The sequence below is a fragment of the Arachis hypogaea genome, chromosome 13, assembly GCF_003086295.3.
Source record: "Arachis hypogaea cultivar Tifrunner chromosome 13, arahy.Tifrunner.gnm2.J5K5, whole genome shotgun sequence".
In the NCBI taxonomy this organism is placed as follows: Eukaryota; Viridiplantae; Streptophyta; class Magnoliopsida; order Fabales; family Fabaceae; genus Arachis; species Arachis hypogaea.
In genome coordinates this window covers 22,635,110-22,657,805 of record NC_092048.1, presented here as the reverse complement: position 1 = coordinate 22,657,805, position 22,696 = coordinate 22,635,110, and the positions used below count along the sequence as shown (strand labels likewise).

At 29.1% G+C, this 22,696-nt stretch overlaps 2 protein-coding genes across 6 annotated transcripts; one reads left to right on the top strand and one right to left on the bottom strand.

The window, feature by feature from the left end:
* The first annotated feature begins 2,129 nt into the window (after positions 1-2,129).
* LOC112737677 (G-type lectin S-receptor-like serine/threonine-protein kinase At2g19130) lies at positions 2,130-5,853 on the top strand. Of its 5 annotated transcripts, XM_072211446.1 has the most exons (4): positions 2,147-2,473; positions 2,858-2,938; positions 3,062-4,821; positions 5,527-5,853. In XM_072211446.1, the coding sequence occupies exons 2-4, from the start codon at positions 2,911-2,913 to the stop codon at positions 5,551-5,553; spliced, it is 1,815 nt and encodes a 604-aa protein (XP_072067547.1). In that variant the 5' UTR covers positions 2,147-2,473; positions 2,858-2,910; the 3' UTR covers positions 5,554-5,853. The 5 variants fall into 5 exon arrangements, with proteins under 5 accessions (XP_025643460.1, XP_072067547.1, XP_072067546.1 ...); XM_025787675.3 differs by having other exon boundaries at positions 2,130-2,473; positions 2,651-4,821; XM_072211445.1 differs by having other exon boundaries at positions 2,858-4,821.
* An 8,009-nt stretch (positions 5,854-13,862) lies between these two features.
* On the bottom strand, positions 13,863-15,511 carry LOC112735810 (transcription factor bHLH162). The gene is made up of 3 exons (XM_025785298.3): positions 15,299-15,511; positions 14,851-15,204; positions 13,863-14,347 (listed from the first exon to the last, which is right to left on the bottom strand). Exons 1-3 carry the CDS (start codon positions 15,467-15,469, stop codon positions 14,204-14,206), a joined length of 669 nt encoding a protein of 222 aa, XP_025641083.1. The 5' UTR covers positions 15,470-15,511; the 3' UTR covers positions 13,863-14,203.
* Between the last annotated feature and the right edge of the window lie 7,185 nt (positions 15,512-22,696).

Below are 22,696 nucleotides of genomic sequence, written 5' to 3'. Positions count from 1 at the left end.
ACTGTACGGCAGCATGACGACGATGCAACCTCCCCAACGGTGACAACACCTGAATAGGGGTTGGGGTGCGATCTCGGGCCTGGGGTTGGGTTCCTCTTGACGCAGATGACGTGAATATGGAGCTGCAATATTTGGCACTCCTTATTTTTCAAATCTGTAATTAATGTTGATTATTAACATATTAAACATATTATTTTATTAAAAAATAAATATTAATTATAGTTGTTAAAATTTGATTGATTATAAGTTGTTCTCCAATACTTTTTCTTCTCATAAATATAAATGTGACGATAAAATTAAAATTTGGAGAGAAAATTGAAATTAAGAATATAAATTCATATTATTAAAATCACACTGAATCGGTCAATTTAATAAAAAAAATCGAAGAACTGATAATCTAGCCCATTTGGTTTGAAATTTGGATGGAAAGTGCATTTAAATCAATCATTAGCATATCTGAGGCTTAGTTTAAGTGACAATTATGGTGCTTCTTAAAATGGTGTATAGGGATTCAAAATAAGGTTAAGTAGTGAATGAGAATCTTTAAGTATTATATATGTGAGTATACATTGTACATAAGTTTATAATGTCTAGAATTAAAGGTTGTCCAATTTATCTAAATAAAATATAAAAAAAAATTAATAGCAATAAATCTTTTTTTTAAGTGATTTTTGTTTGGATGAGTTTCTATAAAAAAGATCCTTTTTTAAGTGATTATTTTTTAAAGATCTTTTAAAAAAATAAAAATAATTTTATATTTTGATATCTCATATAAAATATATTTTTATCTAATAATTATATTTGGATACAATATAAAAATATTTTTTGTTTATTTATTACGTTAAAAATATTTTTTTAAATAAAAAAATCTTTTAAAAAATAATAATTTTTAAATTTTTTTAAATATTTTTAATTTTACTATTAAAATTTTGTCAAAACATATAAAATAAAAAAAATTCACAATTTTAATGGCAACCAAACAAATTTTAAAATTTAGTAACAATGGGTCGTTTCGACCCTAACCGCTTGAACAGCTGATCCGGACGGGTCTGTGTTGCAATTAGGGGTGTGCATGGGACGGGTGAAACCAAGTTTGATGTGACCCAGACCCGACCCGAAATATATACCGGGCATATTTGTTAGACCTGAACCCGACCCTAGACCCGATGAAACCTATACACTTTCGCGCCACGTTTATATCGGGTAAAAACCGGGTGAAAATCGGGCCGTTAACATTATATTACCTTGATACTTTCTTGTAAGTTAGCATGTAAAAATATCCAAATTTCCAAGACTCCAATCATTTTTGACATGGTAAAATTCACTTAGAAAAATATAATAAGAACTAACTCTTCTCTAAAATTAAAGTATAACCATAATCAATACTAATATTGCCTAATAACACCAAATATTTAAATCAATACAAATAATACAAGATTATGCATTAGTCTAAAGTCTTATGCATTTTAAACATAAAATATTAACTTATAGTTTTATATATAATGACTAATAACACAAAATATTAAGGTTTACAACACTTAAATTTCACATAATAATAGCCATCATCCATCACTAATAATACAAAATATTAATTATGTATGATGACCGGGCCGATTTCGGGTGACCCGAGCTATGGCCCGAACTCGACCCGAAATAATGACCGAGTCTATTTTTGAGACTCATACCCGACTCTACACCCGATGAAATCACACCAAATTAGTCCCTAAAGTGTTCGAGACCGGGTCGGGTCTTCGGGTCGGGCCGGACCATGCACACCCCTAGTTGCAACTTGCCGCTTTAAAGTTAAGAAAATAATTATTCTACTAGTTACAACAGGACCGTCAGAGGCTTGAAGATGCAATTGTGAACCACTGAAGATAGACGCGCCGTCGTCGCTTGGTAGTCCTTGGCGTTTCTACTGGCGACGGAAAAGACCGGAAGATTTGGAAAGAGGAGACGAGAAGGGATCTGAAGTGGGCTAGGGCTACATTTTTGAAAAATTGAATTTGAGTTTGGGGTTAGAGTTGCATATTGAAGTTAAGGGTATTTTTGTAAATTTAACTATTTCATCCTCTAATTTTAATTCAAATGAAATTGAGATATAATTTAATTCTGTGCACTTCTACACTAAACATAATACTGACACTTTTTTTATTTATTAATTCCTGTCTCTCTCTGTCTCTGTCTGGCAAAGAATACTCTTACTCGATGCACCGTTTATCATTCACTGAACTGTGCATGACAGCAATCTGACCCGACGGAACTGTCAGCAATTACCAGTAGTTGGATTCGTCTACCTGTTCTCATTATTCCACACTCACCCAAACCACTTATGGAGAAAGGGAACCCCATCTCGATATACAGGCACAACGCTGACCACCGGCCTCAGGAGGGGCCGTCAGCTGGAGGCGAAACTCGGTGTTGCCGCTGCTCCATGCTGCACTTCTGCTTTAAATAATCATATCTGTCCAGCGTATGACTTTTCTCTTCTTCCCACAAGTCCAAATTGCATTCTCTTTTTTATTTTCATTCTAGTTTGATTAAATGTTTAAATTAATCTCAGTTGTTTTGGCCACAACTACATGACGCATGCTCATCCAGGTATGAAATAATAAGCCAGCATGCATGACTTTTCTGTATTTTATATTAGGGTAATTCTACTAGGCGACACAAGTCAACTAGCAAGTCAATGACTTGCATGCTATGCATATTTTTATTCTGGCATTCAACAAGAAGATAACTAAATCATAGAGAGGAGGAGGAATGGGGTCATGGATGTTCAATTTTGATCTTGTTCTGCTCTTTCTCATGTCATTCCAGTTCCATGTATCCATTGAATCTGATAGCATCTTTCCAGGGCAGAGACTTTCAGGAAATCAAACTCTAGTTTCCTATGGACAAATATTTGAAATGGGTTTCTTCTCACCATCAGGTTCAGGTAACAACTCTCGCAATTATTACCTAGGGATATGGTACAAAGGGTTACCAACGCCAGAAAGAACAGTGGTGTGGGTAGCCAACAGGGATCATCCTATATCTGATCCATACTCTTCATGGTTAGAACTTGACAAGCATGGCAATCTATCTCTCTATACTTCCACCGGTCATGCAGTTTGGTCAGCGAACTCTTCCTTTAGTTTGGATGATCCTTTGGATTCGAAAGCTGCTAAGCTTCGGGAAGATGGAAACTTTATTATAAGCAGCTCATTTGATAAATATGATTGGCAAAGCTTTGATTACCCAACTGATACCTTGCTGCCTAATGCGTATTTGGAATATGATAACGACAGAGGTATTAAAAGGGTTCTGAAATCTTGGCTAGCTACAAGTAATCCATCAACTGGCAACTTCTCTGCCGAGGTAACTACAGTTTCTGTGGATTTAGCTGAGGTTCAATTGTTGCAAAATGATGGTTTTACTGAGTCTAAATTCTGCATAAATCGGTTTCATGAAACTAAAGATTACGTGTATGATTTTGAATTTCACTTTATAGGATATGTGGACATTTACTCGTATGTTTTGTTTTCATATGGCAACTCATACAATCTTGCAAGATATGTTTTAGATGGATCTGGAAAGCTCAAACTTTTAGGGTGGTCAAACGAATGGGTTACCATCAACATGGACCACAAAAAATGTGACTTTCACGGTCGTAATGAGGATACAAGAGTGAATGCCAAACATAGTGGAAGGAAGAATGCTACTTGGGTGGTTGTGGAGGTGGCGATTGGGCTTACTAGTGTGATGGTTGCTATTGCCATTTTGCTGATAAGGCTATGGAAGAGAGGCACCACCACTTCATCTAAGGTAATGGGAGGAGATACATTGAAGCAGTACAACTACAGAGATTTGAGAAAAGCAACTAGAAACTTCACAATTAAGCTTGGAAACGGTGGTTTCAGCACTGTTTACAAAGGGGAATTCCCTGATTCAACTTTCGTAGCTGTCAAGGAACTTCGAGGACACTTTCAAGAAGAAAAACAGCTTCGAGCAGAACTCAATACGGTAGGGCTGATCCAGCACAAAAATCTTGTTCGCTTACTTGGATTCTGCTTACAAGGTTCCCAGAGATTCATAATTTATGATTACATGCCAAATGGTTCTCTAGAATCTCACTTGTTCCAGAGTGATTCTAATGTCTTAGATTGGGGAACTAGATACAATATTGCTCTTGGCACTGCCAAAGGTTTAGCTTACCTACATGAGCATTGTAGAGACTGCATCATTCATTGCGACATCAAGCCGGAGAACATTTTGTTGGATGCCGAGTTTAATCCTCAAGTCGCGGACTTTGGCTTGGCAAAGCTTCTAGGCCGAGACTTTAGTCGAGTTCTTACTACCATGAGAGGAACAAGAGGCTATCTTGCAACAGAGTGGTTCTCCGGCGTTCCAATCACTGCAAAAGTTGATGTATATAGCTATGGTCAAGTCCTTCTTGAGATCATTTCAGGTAGAAGGAACATGGATCTAGTAAATGATGATCTAGCTAGTTATTTCCCGTCAATTGTTTTCAATGCATTGAACAATGGGGAGGATGTTCTGCCTTTAGTAGATTCCAAACTACAAGGCAAATTCAGCGCAGAAGAGGTAAATAGAGCATGCAAGGTTGGTTGTTGGTGCATTCAAGATGATGAGAATGATAGACCAACAATGAAAGAGGTTGTTCAAGCTTTGGAAGGAAATCTTGATGTAGGTATTCCTCCTATTCCGCAGTTTTTCCTGTCCTTAGCAGAACCTTCTGTCCAAAAAGGTGATCTGAAGGAAAGCAAGGATTATAGTACATCGAGCACACTACCTTCGAGTTTCAGCTTTCAAGCACCAGTAAGTTCTTTCACGGCTCATTCATCCTTATATTATGTGTGCAATCATCTGTTCTTTTAATTGATAGGATAAAAGGGATTCATTAATGAAACCTGTCCTGAAAGATACCAAAATTTCAATGTTTTCAAGCCTAAAAAGAATTTATTGTTGCTGTTATTGTTGCTGCAGTAGTTGTTAGTATTAGTATGTTCTAGAAATGGATGCAGCTATATTTGTCAAATGCAGCTATATTAGTATGTTCTAGAAATGTTCTAGAAATGGATGCAGCTATATTACGTAATGTCTTCACATACACGACATAGAATTTGAACAAAGTAATTCAAAAGCTCCAGAAGTCAGAGAGAAATGTCACATCCCAAGAACTTACGCAGTATTTTTGAGTCTTAACACCAATTGTCATTGCTAAATGAATTGATATATTTCCTTATTAAAAACAACAAAATATTTGATTTTACACCTTTTCCCCCTCCAAGTTCAGTTCCTCTAAAATTAAGCAATCGAAATAAAACCTTGTTTGCTAGAAGTGAATACCTTAAAAGTCTTGCTTTATGCTCATTATATGGCATAATTTGACATTTTCATATCAATGATTCAGGCCTTTCATGTCAAGTCATTATCCTTATTCTGCATGTTTCTGCCTTCATTATCGTAGTTTATATTCAGATTGCATACTAACTCCTACGTAATTTACATTAATTTTGACAGGTTCACCAAGTTCAGGATGAACCTTGATATCATATCAGTGAGTTCGCTGCTACTGCTACTATTCGTGAAACGGTGAAAGGCATAACTTTGTTCAGCAGCTAGCTTTACTAATGGCTAGAAACACTCATTAAACTTCCATTTATTTCCTTCAAGATCGAAGCATCCAGAATGCTGAAATAAATTAGTCACGAAGTATTTCTGGTGCTTCCATTGATTTATGTCAAAATATTATTTTGGTGAATTGGTGATAAGAACTCAATTGATCTTCTTTACAATTTATGTATGGTAAAATGGACTTATCAAAACAAGAATGGATTCAATTACCTAGTGTTTCTACATATAAGTAAACATTAAAAATCTTTTTTTAAGTAAACTTGATTTCCACCTACTGGTGATCAATTGATCATGCTCACAAGAACTTTGATGCTTGAGTTTTTAATTCGGAAAAGAATCTTATTTGTTGAGATTTGCCTGTTGCTTTTACAGGCTGAAAGAACCTTAAGTTTTGCAGAGTAAACTAGTAAGAATTTGTGTGGCAAGATCATGAAAGAACGCAAGTGTAGCTACATGTACCTGTTTTGAGTTGAATATTTCTCATGTTTCCTTCTATATGCTAGCAAGAAATTAAGCTTAGTCATACTTCATAGTTTAAATTTCATCCACTTTCCTTATATCACTAGCAAAGTCAAGTTTAATTAAAGAAACTGTAAGAAAATATATTGAGAAAGTGTTCATGAACTTTTACGTGAACATTTCTTTGTATAATAGCTTAGAGTGCATAGCCTTTCATGGCTCTCTTCCAACAATTGTTAGGACCTTAATTGGAGTTTCACTTTTTCATTATTTTTATTTATTATTATTAAGATGATGAAACTATCACTCTTATTTTTTATAACGTTACTTTATACATTATTTTTTTGTAGTATGTGGTTACATAGATTTATGAAAAAAAAAAAAAAGTAGCATTATCAAAATTAGAAATGACAATATTCATTCACTTATTATTGTTGTTGAACTAAAGTAATCCTAATCCTCAATCTGAATATAGTGACTAGTAAGTAGGAGTGAGAATTCTTATATTAAAACCCAAACTAATAGTATATTTGGGAAACGAAAAAAGAGTTTTTTCGCAAGAAATCTTTTCGCTAGAAAGAAAATTATGTTCAAGGAGAACTTTTAAAATAGATCATAATCATAACTAATAATTTTAAGCTAAAAACCAGTTAATGTGTAAGTTTGGATTGGTTTTTAGAAAAAAAATTATTAGTTTTATCTTTTTTGAAAATAATGTTTTTTAATAAAAAAATTATTTTATATTTGAACAAATTTTTAAAAAAAGATTTAAATGTTAAATGAACTTTTAATTTTATTTGGATAAAAAAGAAAGTATTTTTTTAAATTAAATTACATGTCCTTGCGCTGCTGGGCGCTCTTTTTTTTGGGACATAGGTGAGTATCTTTGTCTTTTTTTTTTTTTAACTCTCTTTTATTATCATCATCATCATCTTCGTCATTTTCATCTTATTCTCCTAATCAATAAAATATGCATAGTACTCAAATAACAAAATACATTTGCAGTAAAAATTTATGTACTATGTGCAAAAATTTGTGTGTTGTACTAATAAAATACGCACAACATACAAATTTTACTATACAATACAAAAATCTTAGTGCATTGTACACAAATTTTGATGTGCAATATATAAAATTTTGGAGGATTACATATTTAAAACATTGACCCACCCAACTAACAAAATACATTTGCAATTCGAGTTCCATTACAAAGATTTGTGTGTTATATGCAAAAATCTATATATTATACCAATGAAATACATACAATACATAAATTTTGGTATATAGTACAAAATTTTAGTGTATAGCATAGAAATTTTTATGTACAATCTAAAAATTTTAGAGGACCACATACCCGGATGCCAGAATATTGACTCACCCAACTAACAAAATGTATTCACAACAAAAATTTGTGTACTATGTACAAAGATTTGTGTGTTATGTGTAAAAATTTGTGTGCTATATCGTTAAATTTGTTACGTGCAAAAATTTTTTGTGCTATGCTTTGAAATTTATGTTCTATATCAATAAGTTATTGTGTTCTCTAACAAAAATATGTGTATTGCAAAAATGTAGAAAAAAAAGTAATAACATATGCACGAATTTTTTATGCTGAACTTTGCATCAACTTAATTGAATTTTGTTACAAAAATACTTGTACATATAACCTTACTCAAATTTGTTTTAGTTAGTGTTTTGTGTATGTTTTGTCTTTTTTTCTTGCCTTTATAATCTAACAAATACTATTTACATTCTTTGTAGTGAGAAACATATTGTGTTTGTCTCTAATATTTAGTGTAAATATTAAAGTCGCCTCTAATATTTAAATTATTTTATTTAAGTCACTAATATTTTAAATCATCTTAATGTTATCTTGTCGTTAGTGATCTATTAACAAAATTGACAGTGAAATAAAATTAAAACAATTTTAAAACGTTAAAAATTTAAATAAGACAAAAATATATTATTTGAGTTGAATTTATATTATCTCTCAAACATTATTGTTTGACTTTTTAACACAAACAACATGCAGAACGGACTGTTACATAATGCATGAGTATTTCTTCTATAGGTGATATTTATTTGCCCAACATCCTTAAGAAGACTATCATTTTGATATTTTTACCATATGTTTAGGAAGGTTATAGAAGACTTAAAAAAAACTGGTTGAATTTGTGGTATTCTTTTGTTTTAATTTATTAAGCTTTTAAAATCAGAATTTTGTCTGAACTGTATAGCGAAATATTTAGAAAATAATTTTTTTTTTGTCTCATAAAATTTAGAAAACAAAATAGAACAGAAAGAAAGAAAATGACACAGTTATATGTATCTTGATTCGATTGTCTTATGCAATACAATCTATATCCAGTCTCCACCACAACATTGATGGAATTTTCACTATAATCACGGTATTACATACACCAATCCCAATGACTCACATAATCCTATATAGGCACATAAGTTTTAATCTAAACTTGACTTGGTGATATTAATACATAAACTCTTTATACTACGTGCTTACCCAACTTAGCATGGAACACCTCACAGGTACAAGATACAAGATAGAAAATTACAACCAAAGAAAATTTGAAATCACTCTTGCCTTTTCTTTTAAGTGTTTCTCTCACTCTTTTTAACTCTTTGGCTTTTTCTCAATACCTCTCTTTCTAGCCTTTTTTCTCTAAAAAAATTACAAAAAGATATACATTAAAACTGGAGTTACAAAATTATAAAACATGAAGGAGATGATGAATAACAGTTTTAATACTATAAACAGAACCCAACAACATTTCTCAGGACTTTATTCTTCATCTTGGTGGAGTGCTTTCTTTAGTGTAGGTGCAATGCTTCCAAGACTTCAAACTCAGTAGTGAGGTTTCACACACAGCTCTCTATTCAGGTTCTCTCTCCTTGAGTCCAAGTCCCAAATATTTTTCTTTTTGTACCTTATTCTAAGTCTCAGTTAAGGTTTTTTAAGTCAACTTCTTGGAGTTTGAGTTTTGTTAAATCATCCATTATCTTTCTTCAATTAACCCCTAAATTAGGGATTTTAAATCTGATTTTCTTACTTGACTGAGGTCAACAAAGCGGTAGAGATGATCTTCCTCAGTGATAGTACCAAATTCAGACCTTTATAAATGTGCTTTGACTCCAAATAATATTGTAAGCCATTGATTTTTCAGCAGAAGTAATCAGACACCTCTTTCTTTATTAATCCAAAAATGGTATCGCAAAAAATTAGAGAAGGCGGAGTGAAGAAATTAACATGCATGCAAAAAGAAATAAATCACTTTTATCTTCTGACTTAGCTTAACATGCATTGATTTGGACGATTAGACATTTGCTTTCTTTATTTACTGTTCTCTTTTTTTCTTCTTGAATTTGTTCGAAGAAAGCTTGTGAGCGTTGGCTTTGGTTTGATTTATCTTGAATGTGTCAACTTGGGTTTGGATTGGCTTGACTTCCAGCTCAGCCCAATTAATTTGTTTGTTTCTAGTTGGTTTGGGCTTCTGTTCTATCACCTAGGCCTGCAACACTAAAATAAAACATTTCAAACCTAATTAGATATTAACCCAATAACTCAATGTTTGTCATTATCATTTGACTTAATTTTATTCTTAGCTCAACAGTTTAGAACATAAAAATCATACTTAAAAAATACAGTCTAATTTTAATATATTAATAGTGTAAAATATTTTATATAATCAATTAATTATATTAGTTTTTTCGGATATTATTGACAGCAATTAATATAAAAAATAATTATTTTTACTGATATAATATTACGTAATTAGATATATGTATAAAATTATTTTAAATGTATTAGAATTAAATTCTTAAAGATATTATATATTTTTGTTGTACAATCAATTATATATATAATCAATTTTATATAAATAATTGTCAGACCACTTCTAGTGACTTAATTTTATAATTTTCTTTTCAAAATGCTTTTTTCGAACCCTTTAAATCTTCACATACAAGTTGTTAAATAATAGGACAAGGAAAAAAAAAACTGTAAATAGTCTCACAAAAATTCTTTGGTGGATTTACAAAGAGAAAGATGAGCAAAGACTAGCAGACAAATATGGAGAGAGATGACAAAAAAAAAAAAAAAAAAAACCCTGCGGTGGTGGTGGGCAAAAATATGGAGAGAGATTAAAAATTTTCACGTAAATATGAAAATAGAGAGATTAAAATTTGTGTGATTAATTTTTTATTGTGTACTGTCAATAAAATTAAAATAAAATTAAGTGGACTCTTATAAAACAATTTTATTGGGATCTAATTTATCTTGATTGCACCACTAGTTGATCCCTAAACATTTTCTTTTCTGAATACAACTATTTATATCAATGCATGTATCATAGTGGAAACTACCAATGCAATGCAAATAAAAGCAAAACAAGACTTGACCAAAAAGGAAAAATTAGACTTCAAAAATAAACAGAACAAAAAAGAAGGAAAAGAACAGTTACGGACTACAACTTGACCAAAAATGCGAAATCTAACTTTTGAATATGAAATATTCTACACCATTTTTCTTTTTTTTTTTAAAATTAAAATACTTGCAAAAAATAGATAAACGTCAGACATGATGAGCGATGAGTATTATGAAATCATTCATCCAAAAAATTTAAATTGATAGAAAGAGGTAATATGAATGATTATATGATTAACAATAAGAAGAAAATTAGCTTAAATCTTCCTATAACATAATAAATTTCAAAATATTTTCTGTTTAGGGTTTGTGATAACATACACAATATGGAACAAAATTTCGGAAATTGGAAATGCTTGAAAATTGATGATTATAGCAAAGCTATATTATTGTGAGAAGAATATTTATTTAATATAGATTTGTAAGATCATCTCATATATGAGGGGAATTAAAATGGAAAATGCCTTGAAGATGGCTTTGTAAAGATAAAAAGAAAATGACCAGTAAAAGAGTTGACGAGAATGTCGAAGCATTTTATCTGAGAATTTATAAAAGGAATGAAACCATTAAATTGTTGTTGATCTAAATTCAATTTTGACTGGTGATTTTTTACCCTTCCTCTTTAGTATGTAGATGATATCTCACAAGGAGGAGACATTTAATTTTCTGTCTATATATATATATATATATATATATATATATTGCCAGTATTTTTATTTATTTTATTTTTTAGAATTTTGTTTTTAAAAAAAGCTGTGTAAAAGTTAAGAATTTTATTAATTTTCATAATATTTTTGTTAAAAAAATATATAATAAAATTAAAATTAAAAAATAAGAACGAAAATCAAATAGACTTTAGCTTTTGACTATTTTTTTTTTTTTGGAACGGAAACATATCATAACGGAAATGTACATATATTTAAATTATGACTCTAATTGAAATCAACACGGACATGATGTTGAATATTTTCTTCAATACTTAATGTTAAACCCAAAAGTTTTTGAACCATTTACTAATCATGTGAAAAATCTTTAAGACTTATTGTGTCTCTCGGTCTATATATATATATATATATATATATATATTTTAATCATGTTAAATATATATTAAAATTAATTATTAAAATTAATTAATAATATAAGATATATATTAAATATATATTAAAAATAAATTAAACTACATGTATTTATATATAAATATATAATGACTAATAATTTAGCATATAAATATTATTTTTGTTCTCATAATTATGCAAGCAAAAGGATTGTTTTCATAAAATACTGAATTAGATAAGGTGATAATGATTTTGTGAATAAGTATAATATGATGACTTGCTTAGGATGATAATATGTAATAGGGAAATGTAAGCATATACTAAACTTATTACCACTCTATTTGAGTTAAATGAAAAAAAAAACAAAAAAAGAAAAATATGCAAGCTAAGGCGCTCTATCGCTCTTTCTCTTCAATAGTGTAAATAATATAACGAAAATATGTGGGACTAAATTAATTCAACCATAATTAATTAAAAATTTTTTAATTTAATTTTATTTATATCATTTTTTTATATTTTAACTTTTTATCTCACTCTTTTATCATTCAACTTATCATATTATATTTCTAATTATTAGAATATAACATACCATATATTAATGAGATATTTTATAATTTAATTTTCATATATATACTATTGCATTAAAGAGTAATCATAATATATAATATACTTTGAATATTATTAATGTTAATTGATTTTTTTAATCATTAATTGATTTTTTTTATTATTTTACTGTACTTACGTAATATTGTAAAAATTAGAGTAATCTAAATTTTAATTTTAATTAATTTTTTGTAATTACTAATTTATTGTTTCACTTATATAATATTTGTTTCATATTTTTTAAAATTGAATAATAATTTATTCTGATTTGTCAATACAAATATTTTTAAATTTTATCATAATTAGATTTAAAAAAATATCGAATACTTAAATTAATTTATCCAATGACAAATTTACTCGTAACATTCATAAGTTTATACACATAACATATATAATTTCATATCAATAACAATTTTATATTTATAGCATTCATAATTTCATACATATGATGGCAATAATTAATAAATTTTTATAATTAATATTACCAAATTTTAAACTATGTGTCTTATTATATTTTTTAAATTATTATCTCATATGTGTATTAATAGATCATAATTTTAATTATTTTAATATTTTTATTTAATATTAATATATAAGTTTATTTATTGATTTTAATTAATGAGTTAATAATTATTTTTAAAAATTTATTTCTTAATTTTTGTTTATAGTTTATATTTTATTTTTTATTTTCTAATAGTCTATATGTAAAATATGAATTTTATAGTAGAAGTTGTTAAAATTTTTAATTTAACATCCATAATTTTATATGTATAACATGTATAATTTTAAACACATAATATTTATAATTAATAAATTGGTATTAATTTATTACTTATTATTTTATTCTGTAGGTTAAAAATTAATAATTTCAGATATTTTTAATAAATAGAGACTAATTAAATATAAAATATTTTTATTTTTAATAAAATATATTGAGGTGATTTGAGATTTTTTTTAAGATTAAAATATCAAAATTTTTATTTGAGAACAAATTTATAAAATTATAAATATAATAATAATAAAATAATATTTTTTAAAATTTAATTCACATTAAATTTAGAATTAACTTTTAGTATAACTAAATAAAAAAAATAATTAAAAAAAATTAACATATAAATATTTTAATTATATATTTTTATTTATTATCTATAATATTTTATCTACCTAACATTACTCATAATATAATTACTATATATTTACTAAGAAAAAAGATTCAATGAAAACTATATTTTCCTCTATCATTATAGACCTTCTAGGTTCTAGGCAACTCCACATAAAATACAAATTTTGCGTTCATTTAAACAATAATTTGATGATCTCGCTTAGGAGTTCATGATGGATACATGCATATACATAACATATATATTACCTAATTAAACTAAATTAGCTAAATATGCTGTTGGCAAAAGACTGCCTAATGCAATAATGATTTGAAGCAAACCTAGGACAAAATTTTGTTTATGAAATTAAGGGAATCCCTAATTAATTAGTATGAAAATGGGAATCAACATATATTCCCCTAAATGTTTCTTAATTACTATAAATTGATTAATCCAGCAACGAATACTCACACATATAGAGTTGTTTTAGAACTTGGAAGTCATTTACTTTAATTTTAAGCAAAAAAAAAAAAAAAAGTAGCTAGCTTCTGAATTGAAAAGATATGAACAGATCTTCTCTCACTCCTTTCTCTATATATCTCTTGGGTCTTATATATGTTTCTGAATTAATGTTGAAACTGAATAATTAGTCATAAACCATAGCAAAAAAACTCTTAGCTTTGTAGTCATTAGGAGCTAACTAGGTCAAAATAATACCTTCAAATCTATATTATTTACATTGGAAATTAAAATATGCTGTTTATTATTAAGTCATTTTTTGTCAGGAAATTAAAGATACCTCTATTATTATTATTGGTATGAAATGCTTATGGTTATGTAAGCATGTTTTACATAGCATCTAGATATAGGTACTAAATCCTTGCTTATTTGAATTTGCAAGAGATCTAGAAGCTCCAGATATCAGTGTCAATCTCTAAATCCCAGAACTCTGGTTGCAATAATTCAATATCACTGGCTGATCCATTCACAAACCTTTTCAATCTCTCACTCACTTTAGTCGCCCCAAATTGAATCAATAGCTGAGGAATCTGCACAAAACCCAGAGAGAAATCATTAAAATTTATTCAATTAAATAACTATTTTATTGCTTAATTATATACAATAACAAAAATAGTGTTAATTAAGGGATAAAAAATTAAAAATCATCCATGTATGTTATTCTCCTAACTGTTTTATGTTTTAAGTTGTTTGAATAATTTTAAATTGGGGTGTGCAACTTTAATTATGTCACAATTGTACTAAATCGCACATAATTATAATTACAACCGCAACTTAAAAGATAAAATGATAAAATTACATCCAAACACACTCTAGGGTTATTTGAGATTGAAATTAAACATGAAAGATGCATTCATGGCCTTCAATTTTGAGGAATCGAAAAAGGAGAAAATAAAGGAGGTGGTGGATAGTATATAAATTTACAAAAATACTAATATATTCAATATTTTAATAACTATTTTATAAAAAAAATTAATTTTATGTTTTTTTTTTTTTTTTGTGTATACATAACATAGTTGATATATTTATATACCTCTGCATGGAGAACATGGAGCATGGAATCTCCGAGGAGTGAGGAATTAGCACTCTTAACATCGATGTTCTCTTCATTGAGTATGCGAATTATTTCATAGAATATGAACTGGTTGTCTAACCCGCATGTCATTACAATTTCAAGACATGAACCAGTTTCATGAATTTCAAGTTGTGGCGGTTTCGTGTTGCTGCAACCACTACCATCGCCGCCACCGCCACTGCCACGTGTCCTTTTCCTTCCCATTCTTTCCAATAAGTCCTCTTTCTTTTCCTTCGCTGTCTTCACCTTCTCCTCTAAGCTCTTTATGTAGTTTATAGCTTCGTCCACTTGATCCGGCAGTGGCAACGCTTCCTTCGTAATCATCCACACCAAAAATTCAAATAAATATGAGAATTTGTAAAAATGAAATAGAGATTTACAAGAGAAATTGGAAAATGAAGGAAACCTTGGGGTTATAGTTAGGGAGAAGAGAGTTGAGTTTGGAGTAAAGCATCTTCATGTGGTTCCTTCTGTTTTTCTCAATGAGCCTTCTTTCAATCTTGTTGGTGGTTGAAGATGAGGGTTGACTTCCACGATCCATTATTATTGGTATATAATGAAAAACTAGTGAATTCATTTGTGTGCGGGACTTGGAAGGAGGTATTTATAAGCTTAGAAAAATGGAGTGTGCGATTGTGACGTGGCATTCAGGGAATAAAATAGTTTGGAAATGGAACAGTGTACAGTGATCGTAAAAAGCAAGTGAGAAAATATATAATGGAATCGTAGAACACAACACAAGCCAGGAGAAAGAGAAGAGAATGGAAAAGAAATTTAAACGTCACTTCGGAGACGTCACTTTTTTGAATCCATCTTCTCTTTTGTTTTGTTTATGTTAGTACTTAGTAGTTACTACCGAGTCGTTTGCCGTCGCATTAGAAATTTTCAACCTTGGAATATACAAACGTGACGTTTAGGAGAATTTCCGTGTTGTGTCTTAGCTACGCTGTACGTTTTCAATTCATTCAGGGAATCATATATCCAAGTTACTCACAACCTAAAATAAATAACGGAAGAAAACTGGATTTTAATTTTGATATAATAACATTATTTATTTAAGTACTATTCGATTCAACTCTATTAGATATACACCAAAATTAATCATCAAAATAAAATATACATTAAAATATAAAATATAAACTAAAAATAAATTAAATTAAATTAAATTATACATGTATTTATACACAAATACATAATAATTGATTTTATTGTATAAATAATATTTTTATATTTTATTATATTTAATTTTTTAAATAATTATTTATATAATAAATAAAAAAACTATTATTTTTACTAATATAGTAATATATAATTGAATATTCTTATATAAAAGTAACATGAATTCTAAAAAATATAAACATTTAATAACGAGATAGTTTAAGTATTAACTCATTTTTATTCTTGTTAACAGTAAGGATTATGTGGTGCATTATTAAATCATAATCTCACAATATTTAAACGAATATAGATTATTTTCATTAACAATAAATAGCTCATTTTTAATTAAGAAATTCTTAGTTTTCTAAACCATCATCATTGATGTCTTAATTTTTCTAATTTTTTTTATATTTGACTATTTTATTAAATAATTAATACTTTTGAGTCTCATGGATAATATAGTTTTTTTTTCGAACTAGCTATTTTATTAAATTGTCGATAAATTTAGAAATAAATGTTCAACTTTTTAGTACCTGATAAATTTCACATTTAAATTTAGTTGGTCATCGAAATTTGTTTAAGTTTGACATCAAATTGTTATCAAAACTTTTTAGCCTACATTTTGTTAACACTTCACACTTACTGTTTACCAACAAATACAACAAAGCATTCTCTTCCAACGCTTCTCCTTCTTCCCTCTCAAATCTTCTTCCAATAATGTCCCCTGAACATTCCACTGAGGCACGACACGCCATTAATAACTATGAAACAGAAGTACTCGCAGGGACTATTATGTTTCATGGAGAAAAGTTCGGATACTAGTTTTATATTAAAAAAAAAAAATCAAAAACCATCTTGATGATGATTATAGTGTAAAATTTTAAGGATTAAATTTGGCATTTAGAATATTGCATAAATTTTATTCTATAAGAAATTATCTTGTCAATGACAATAAAATCTTTCAAATGCTAAATACATTTTGGCAAAACTATTACCATTCTTACTTTATTATTCTAGGACAAATTAGGGGCATCTTAATATTTTTATTTTTATTCTTTTAGAAAATACCATTAGTTTGTTGAAGTGGATTTGTTTTTAAACAGAGAAAATAATGAATATATCTTTTGTTGATTTATTTTTAAATTAATTTTCAGCATAAAAAATTAAAATTATATTTTTATTATTAAACAATAAAATTATAAATATATTTATTTTATAGATTATTTTATCAACTAAAAATAATTTCATAAATTGGTTACATTCCGACAATTTATTTAAACAAATAAATTAAATTTAAATTTCAAAAGATAAACTTGCATTATAATACGGATGCAATTTGTAAATATTTTTAGTGTATAAAATTATACATAAATATATAAATTACACCATGCATTACTTCAATCTTTTACGTATTATCTCAAATTTACATGGTTTCACAAACTTTAAATGATGGGCAATAATATTATAAAACTGAATATTTTAGATATTGGAGGAAAGTGTGTTAAATGTAGAGGTTTATTATTGTATATTTTTACGGACCAAAACTAATATTAAAAAAAAAATTGTATTTCTAAGATCATGTAAAAATTTAATAATATGTTTTCTAGGTTTAGTAAGATTACGAGTCATCATTTTTTTTTTTTGGGTAATTTATGATTGACACATGTTTAGGACTCAGACAAATGGTACTTTACACTTTGTTTAGATGGAAGATGGAAAATGAGAGAAAAGAAAATGAAAGAAAAGAAAATGGAAGGAAAGAAAATGAAAGAAAAAGTTGATTTTCTTTTATGTTGTTTAGATAAAAAGAAAATGGATGAAAAAAAAAATAGAAAAAATTTTTTCTTGTGTTTGGATGAAAGGAAAAGTAAAATGAGAGAAAATCATAATCAAGTGAAATTATATTAATACCCTTCTTTATATTATATATAAATTATAATATACCAATGTATTTAAATTATTTTTTTAATAAATAAATTATCCAAATTATAATTCAAAATTTTAACGTGTTTTCTTTATTAAAATTAATATTTTTTGAATTTATTTTTATGAATTTATTCTTTTCTATTATCTTTTAATGTCATAAATAAAAATATATATATATTTTTAAAAAATATATAAATAAATAATCTCGTAAAAGAATAATAAAAACTACTCATACTTTACATCATTAATCTCCTTAAGCATATTTAAAAAAAGTCACTAAATTGTATTTACAAAATAAAATATTATCAAAAGTTGGTAGCATTTCTTTTTAAGTATGTGCGATCAAAAATCATATACAATTTTTATAAACATTAACAAAACGCCAAAAAAGTAATAACTAAAAGAACTCCTAAAGAGTACTATTTTATCATCAGCCAACACTTTTTAAAAGGGTAATTCTTCATGGTCAGCGACATCGCCTACTTCCAAAAAATCAATTCTACATAGTCTGAGCCATCTGTATCCATTTACGTCAAAAAAATAAAGTTTCTCCGAGTCAAAAATATTAACACATGATCGATTTTTACTTGTACTAAGTAGTGTACTTCTTGTTCCCAAACATTTTCAAATTATGAATCTTGCACGAGCATATACAACAAAGACAAATTAATTCAAAGATCAACTTTGATCATGATAATCTATTATATCGATGACTTTCTATTTAAACAACCAATCAATCTCAAAGTATATATACATAAAGTGATTTCCAACCATGGTTAACATAAATAAAATAGAAAATGATATCTTCTTTAAATACATGAAGATATACCCATAGTATATGACACTCAGAAACCCATAATCAATTAATGAAAGAAATAATCTCAAATTAATCAGAAATTAAGTGCGTATAAAAGTTATACCTGTAATGGTTAATATTTTATGAAAGTACCATATCTCCTAAGCGAACACCAGCAGCTGTCATGAAATGAAAAAGAGCATCCAATCGCATTTCAGGTGGGATCCCAAAAATTTGGCGCTTTTTCTGTTCATTTTCACATAAAAACTGATAACACTGCATCCAAGCTAAACCTATCAGACCCAATTCAGTCAACATATCCCACACATCTGATTCGCTATAAAGGCGAGGCCTACTTTGTTGCATAATAGCCAACCCCTTTTCAGCAATTGCAACTTGTCTTTCAATTAACGAGACTTGCTTTTCGGCAACCGAAACTTGCCTCTCAGCCACAGAAGTTTGTCTCTCAGCTGATTCAACTTGCCTCTGAGCTACGTCATGTAGCTTGCTAGACAGATAAGTACCCTCTTTGACAGCATCGGTCATGGTAGTAATTCCCAAAGCAACTTTCTCATATTGTGCCTCCAAAAAATTATTCATAGGAGACTTGCGCTTTGTTCCTCTTGACGTTGAAGTCCCACCTAATTGATTTGGTTGACTATGAGGAGCACTTGGTGAATCTAAATTAGCAAAAAACGTTGGGGTATCATGTCCCATATTAACATCTATGTCAGAAAATCCAATGTTTCCAAATGAGTCATTCAAATCAATGTGATCTCTATCAATTTCTTAAATCCTTTCTCGTGACGTAGCAGCCCCTTTACCAGTAGCTCTATCAGCTCCGAACAACTCCTTCAAAGTATCATAATGCTTAATTTGCATTTTTTTCCATTTTTCTGCTTGTGATTTCTCGTTGACTAACTTCATCAATAGTATAAGTAATAAAAGCAAAGTTTAAGATACCTTAATGAAGTCTTGCCACACTTCCTCGATCTTCAGCTTCAAACTTTCTAGTTATAGGATTCCATGCAAATCCACTTAAGTGATGAAATAATTCATATGCCTCAGCAAAATGATCTTTCAATGTCTTCATTCTATTCTTTATGTGATTCTTTGTTATGTGAGGGCCTATTGCTATGCTCAAAGTCCTCACAACATTGGCATATGCTTCAGTTGTCCACGAGCCATCGTACCTATTACCTTTCGATGCTTCCTTTGCTAATGCATTTAGCAAAACTTCATCCATATCACCAGACCATCTTAAATTGTCTTTCGAAGGTTGATTGGTTTCTGCTGTTTTATTTTCCTTATTTGGCATTATGTAACCTGTAACAATCCCATAAAAAATCCAATCAAACAATTTTCAGTGGAAACTATACATACATATATATACATATTCACATATAAGAAACATAATCACCTATAATGATTGATACACATTCCATGTTTCGAATGCAATGTTATCTCTTAACAACGATGCATGCCTATATTCCTCATCACGTGGTTGATTTGATTGTGATCTATCTATGCTTTGTTCTTGTAGCAACTTTCGATCAACCGCATCAATTATAGACTGATCAACATCGACACCCATTAAAAAGTTATGCAGTATGCAACATGCCAAAAAAATGTCTCGCATAGTTTCAAATGAATAATAAGATTCTGTGTCGCCGGCTATAATTGGGAATCTTTTCTTTAGAACTCTGAAACATCTTTCGATGACATTTCTTAATGAAGAATGTCGGTGGTTGAATAATTCTTTGGGATTTTGTGGCTCACGTACTGAATACTCTTTCAAGTGATACCGAACACCTCTATATGGTGTCAGTATCCCAGGCTTTAGCATAGATCCAGCATCGCCTAGATAATATTTTTCTACACCAGTTACACACACAAATTAAAGTATTGTATACTGTGACTATGAATTTAACTTTATATAGACGACTTCATAAATAACACTATCACAAACCTTCGGGTATTCAAAGTGGATGTTTCCTACTTAAAGCATCTTTAAAAATTCTTGAGTCAGAGGCTGTTCCTTCCCAACCAGCCAAGACATACGTGAATTTCATATCAAACCCACAAGCAGTTAAAATATTTTGTGTTGGATGATCTTTTCTTTCCCGAAAACAAGGGGCTTCCACCCTTGATACCTTCACACGACTATGAGTTCCATCTATGACTCCAATGCAGTCCTTGTTTCAAAAGTATGTTGACATATTCACATAACAGTTTTGTAATTATTTTATACACAATTTCATAAATGGCACTAACTAAATTAAAAGAGTTAGTACCTTAAAAATGGATAGAATCGACTATTATTATGTATTTCATAAGGAACATCTTCACCAGATGGTTGCTTGAAGAACTCTCCCTCTAACGGTAGAATAGCATGTAGGACATTGTGAAAGTGACGACTAATTGTCTCTCCTGAGCGGTGGAAGAAGAAAGACATGGTTCTAGTTTTCACATTATGCCCTATAATATGTAGGAATTTAGTGACTTGCTCTTCAACAGTAGAGCGAATTGAATCCTTTACTTTACCAGTTCCTCTTAACTTTTGACATAACTGCCTAAACGCTTCAGGGCCCATACGTATGACATCGTGGCATTTTTCAGACGTCAGTAACTGTGTCATTAACTGCGTACGCCTATTTTCTCTTTCCAAGTTTTCGTAATTGATTTGCCTAGGCCTATATTGTGATAAAAATTCTAAAGAATACAACGTATGCACCGTAACACATGAAAGAGATGTGACACAAATATGTTGTCTCTTTTCTAACTCTTCCTTGACACAAGTTAAGATTTGTATTGGTTCAGGATGATACTGGTCAGTAGAAGTGACTTGATTTACTTGAAATCCTAAGTTAGGTATGACGTTCGTTTTGTCTTCTACATTTGCATCCTCGATATTTTCGCCATCCATCTATGAAAATATAATGTTTAGAGTGAACATATCAATAATAAACGTAACTAGAAAGTAACATATGTGGTCACGTTTTAGCAATTCATTTGTTGTGAACAAAAAAACTAAAACTAAAGTTTTATATAAAATTATGGTGTCACGTTACACTGTATAAAAATACCTTGTTATGAGGTACTTATCGCAAACTTCGTAAATGCCAAACTCGATTCCAAAGCTCACTGTCATAAATGATAAACAAAAACTGTAAATCACATGATATATTAATCAATGCATTGGATTAGCACCAAAATTCAGTAAACTTGGCTACTAAAAGCACTTAATAATTTAGATGGCCAAAAACTAATTTAACCAATGCAGCATTTTGTATATTATGTAAAAAAATTGTTGAAAATCCGTTGAACAAATGCTTTCTTGTGCAGATAAAAAAGGAAATAAAAAAGGATATAATTAAAAAATCAAATCAATACAAAAAAAGGAAACAAATAAAAAGAAAAGTTAAGAAGTCAAACATGTATAAATAATTGCCATAACTGAACAACATGTATACATATTCTATGAACATTAAAATTTAAATTTGAAACTCCCAGTTCCTTAAAATTTTGTTTATTAATAATTATAGTATACTAATATAAGTATATAACACAAAAATTAATCTCTACTTTTAGACAATAAGAATATAATTAGAACTTATCAATGGTAATTATCATTACATACATATAGATTAAAATTTAGCAAAATTAAATATAAAGTATGAAATTAAAATTTCTTAAACTTTTCAAGGAGGAAACATATTTTATCCATGAGCAATTGAGAACAAATAGAAAAATGTGTACTATATAATAACTGGAAAACGAAACCAATTCAAAGGCCATCAAAAGCTCATAAATGTATGGCGGAGTAGTTCCACAACCAGCCTTGTAACAGAAAAGTCTTCCCTAACAAAGAATATTCTAAAACATGTTTTCCTTACTCAAGTAGGCCTCTGCCTTTAATTTGTT

Excerpts from the sequence above, each read along its gene's own strand:
- LOC112735810 (XM_025785298.3), bottom strand. The coding sequence starts at position 15,469 with ATGAATTCACTAGTTTTTCATTATATACCAATAATAATGGATCGTGGA. Across the intron at positions 15,205-15,298 it reads TCCCTAACTATAACCCCAAG|GAAGCGTTGCCACTGCCGGA; the intron begins GTTTCCTTCATT and ends ATGATTACGAAG. Across the intron at positions 14,348-14,850 it reads TCCATGTTCTCCATGCAGAG|ATTCCTCAGCTATTGATTCA; the intron begins GTATATAAATAT and ends GGTTTTGTGCAG.
- LOC112737677 (XM_025787675.3), top strand. The coding sequence starts at position 2,764 with ATGGGGTCATGGATGTTCAATTTTGATCTTGTTCTGCTCTTTCTCATG. Across the intron at positions 4,822-5,526 it reads GTTTCAGCTTTCAAGCACCA|GTTCACCAAGTTCAGGATGA; the intron begins GTAAGTTCTTTC and ends TAATTTTGACAG.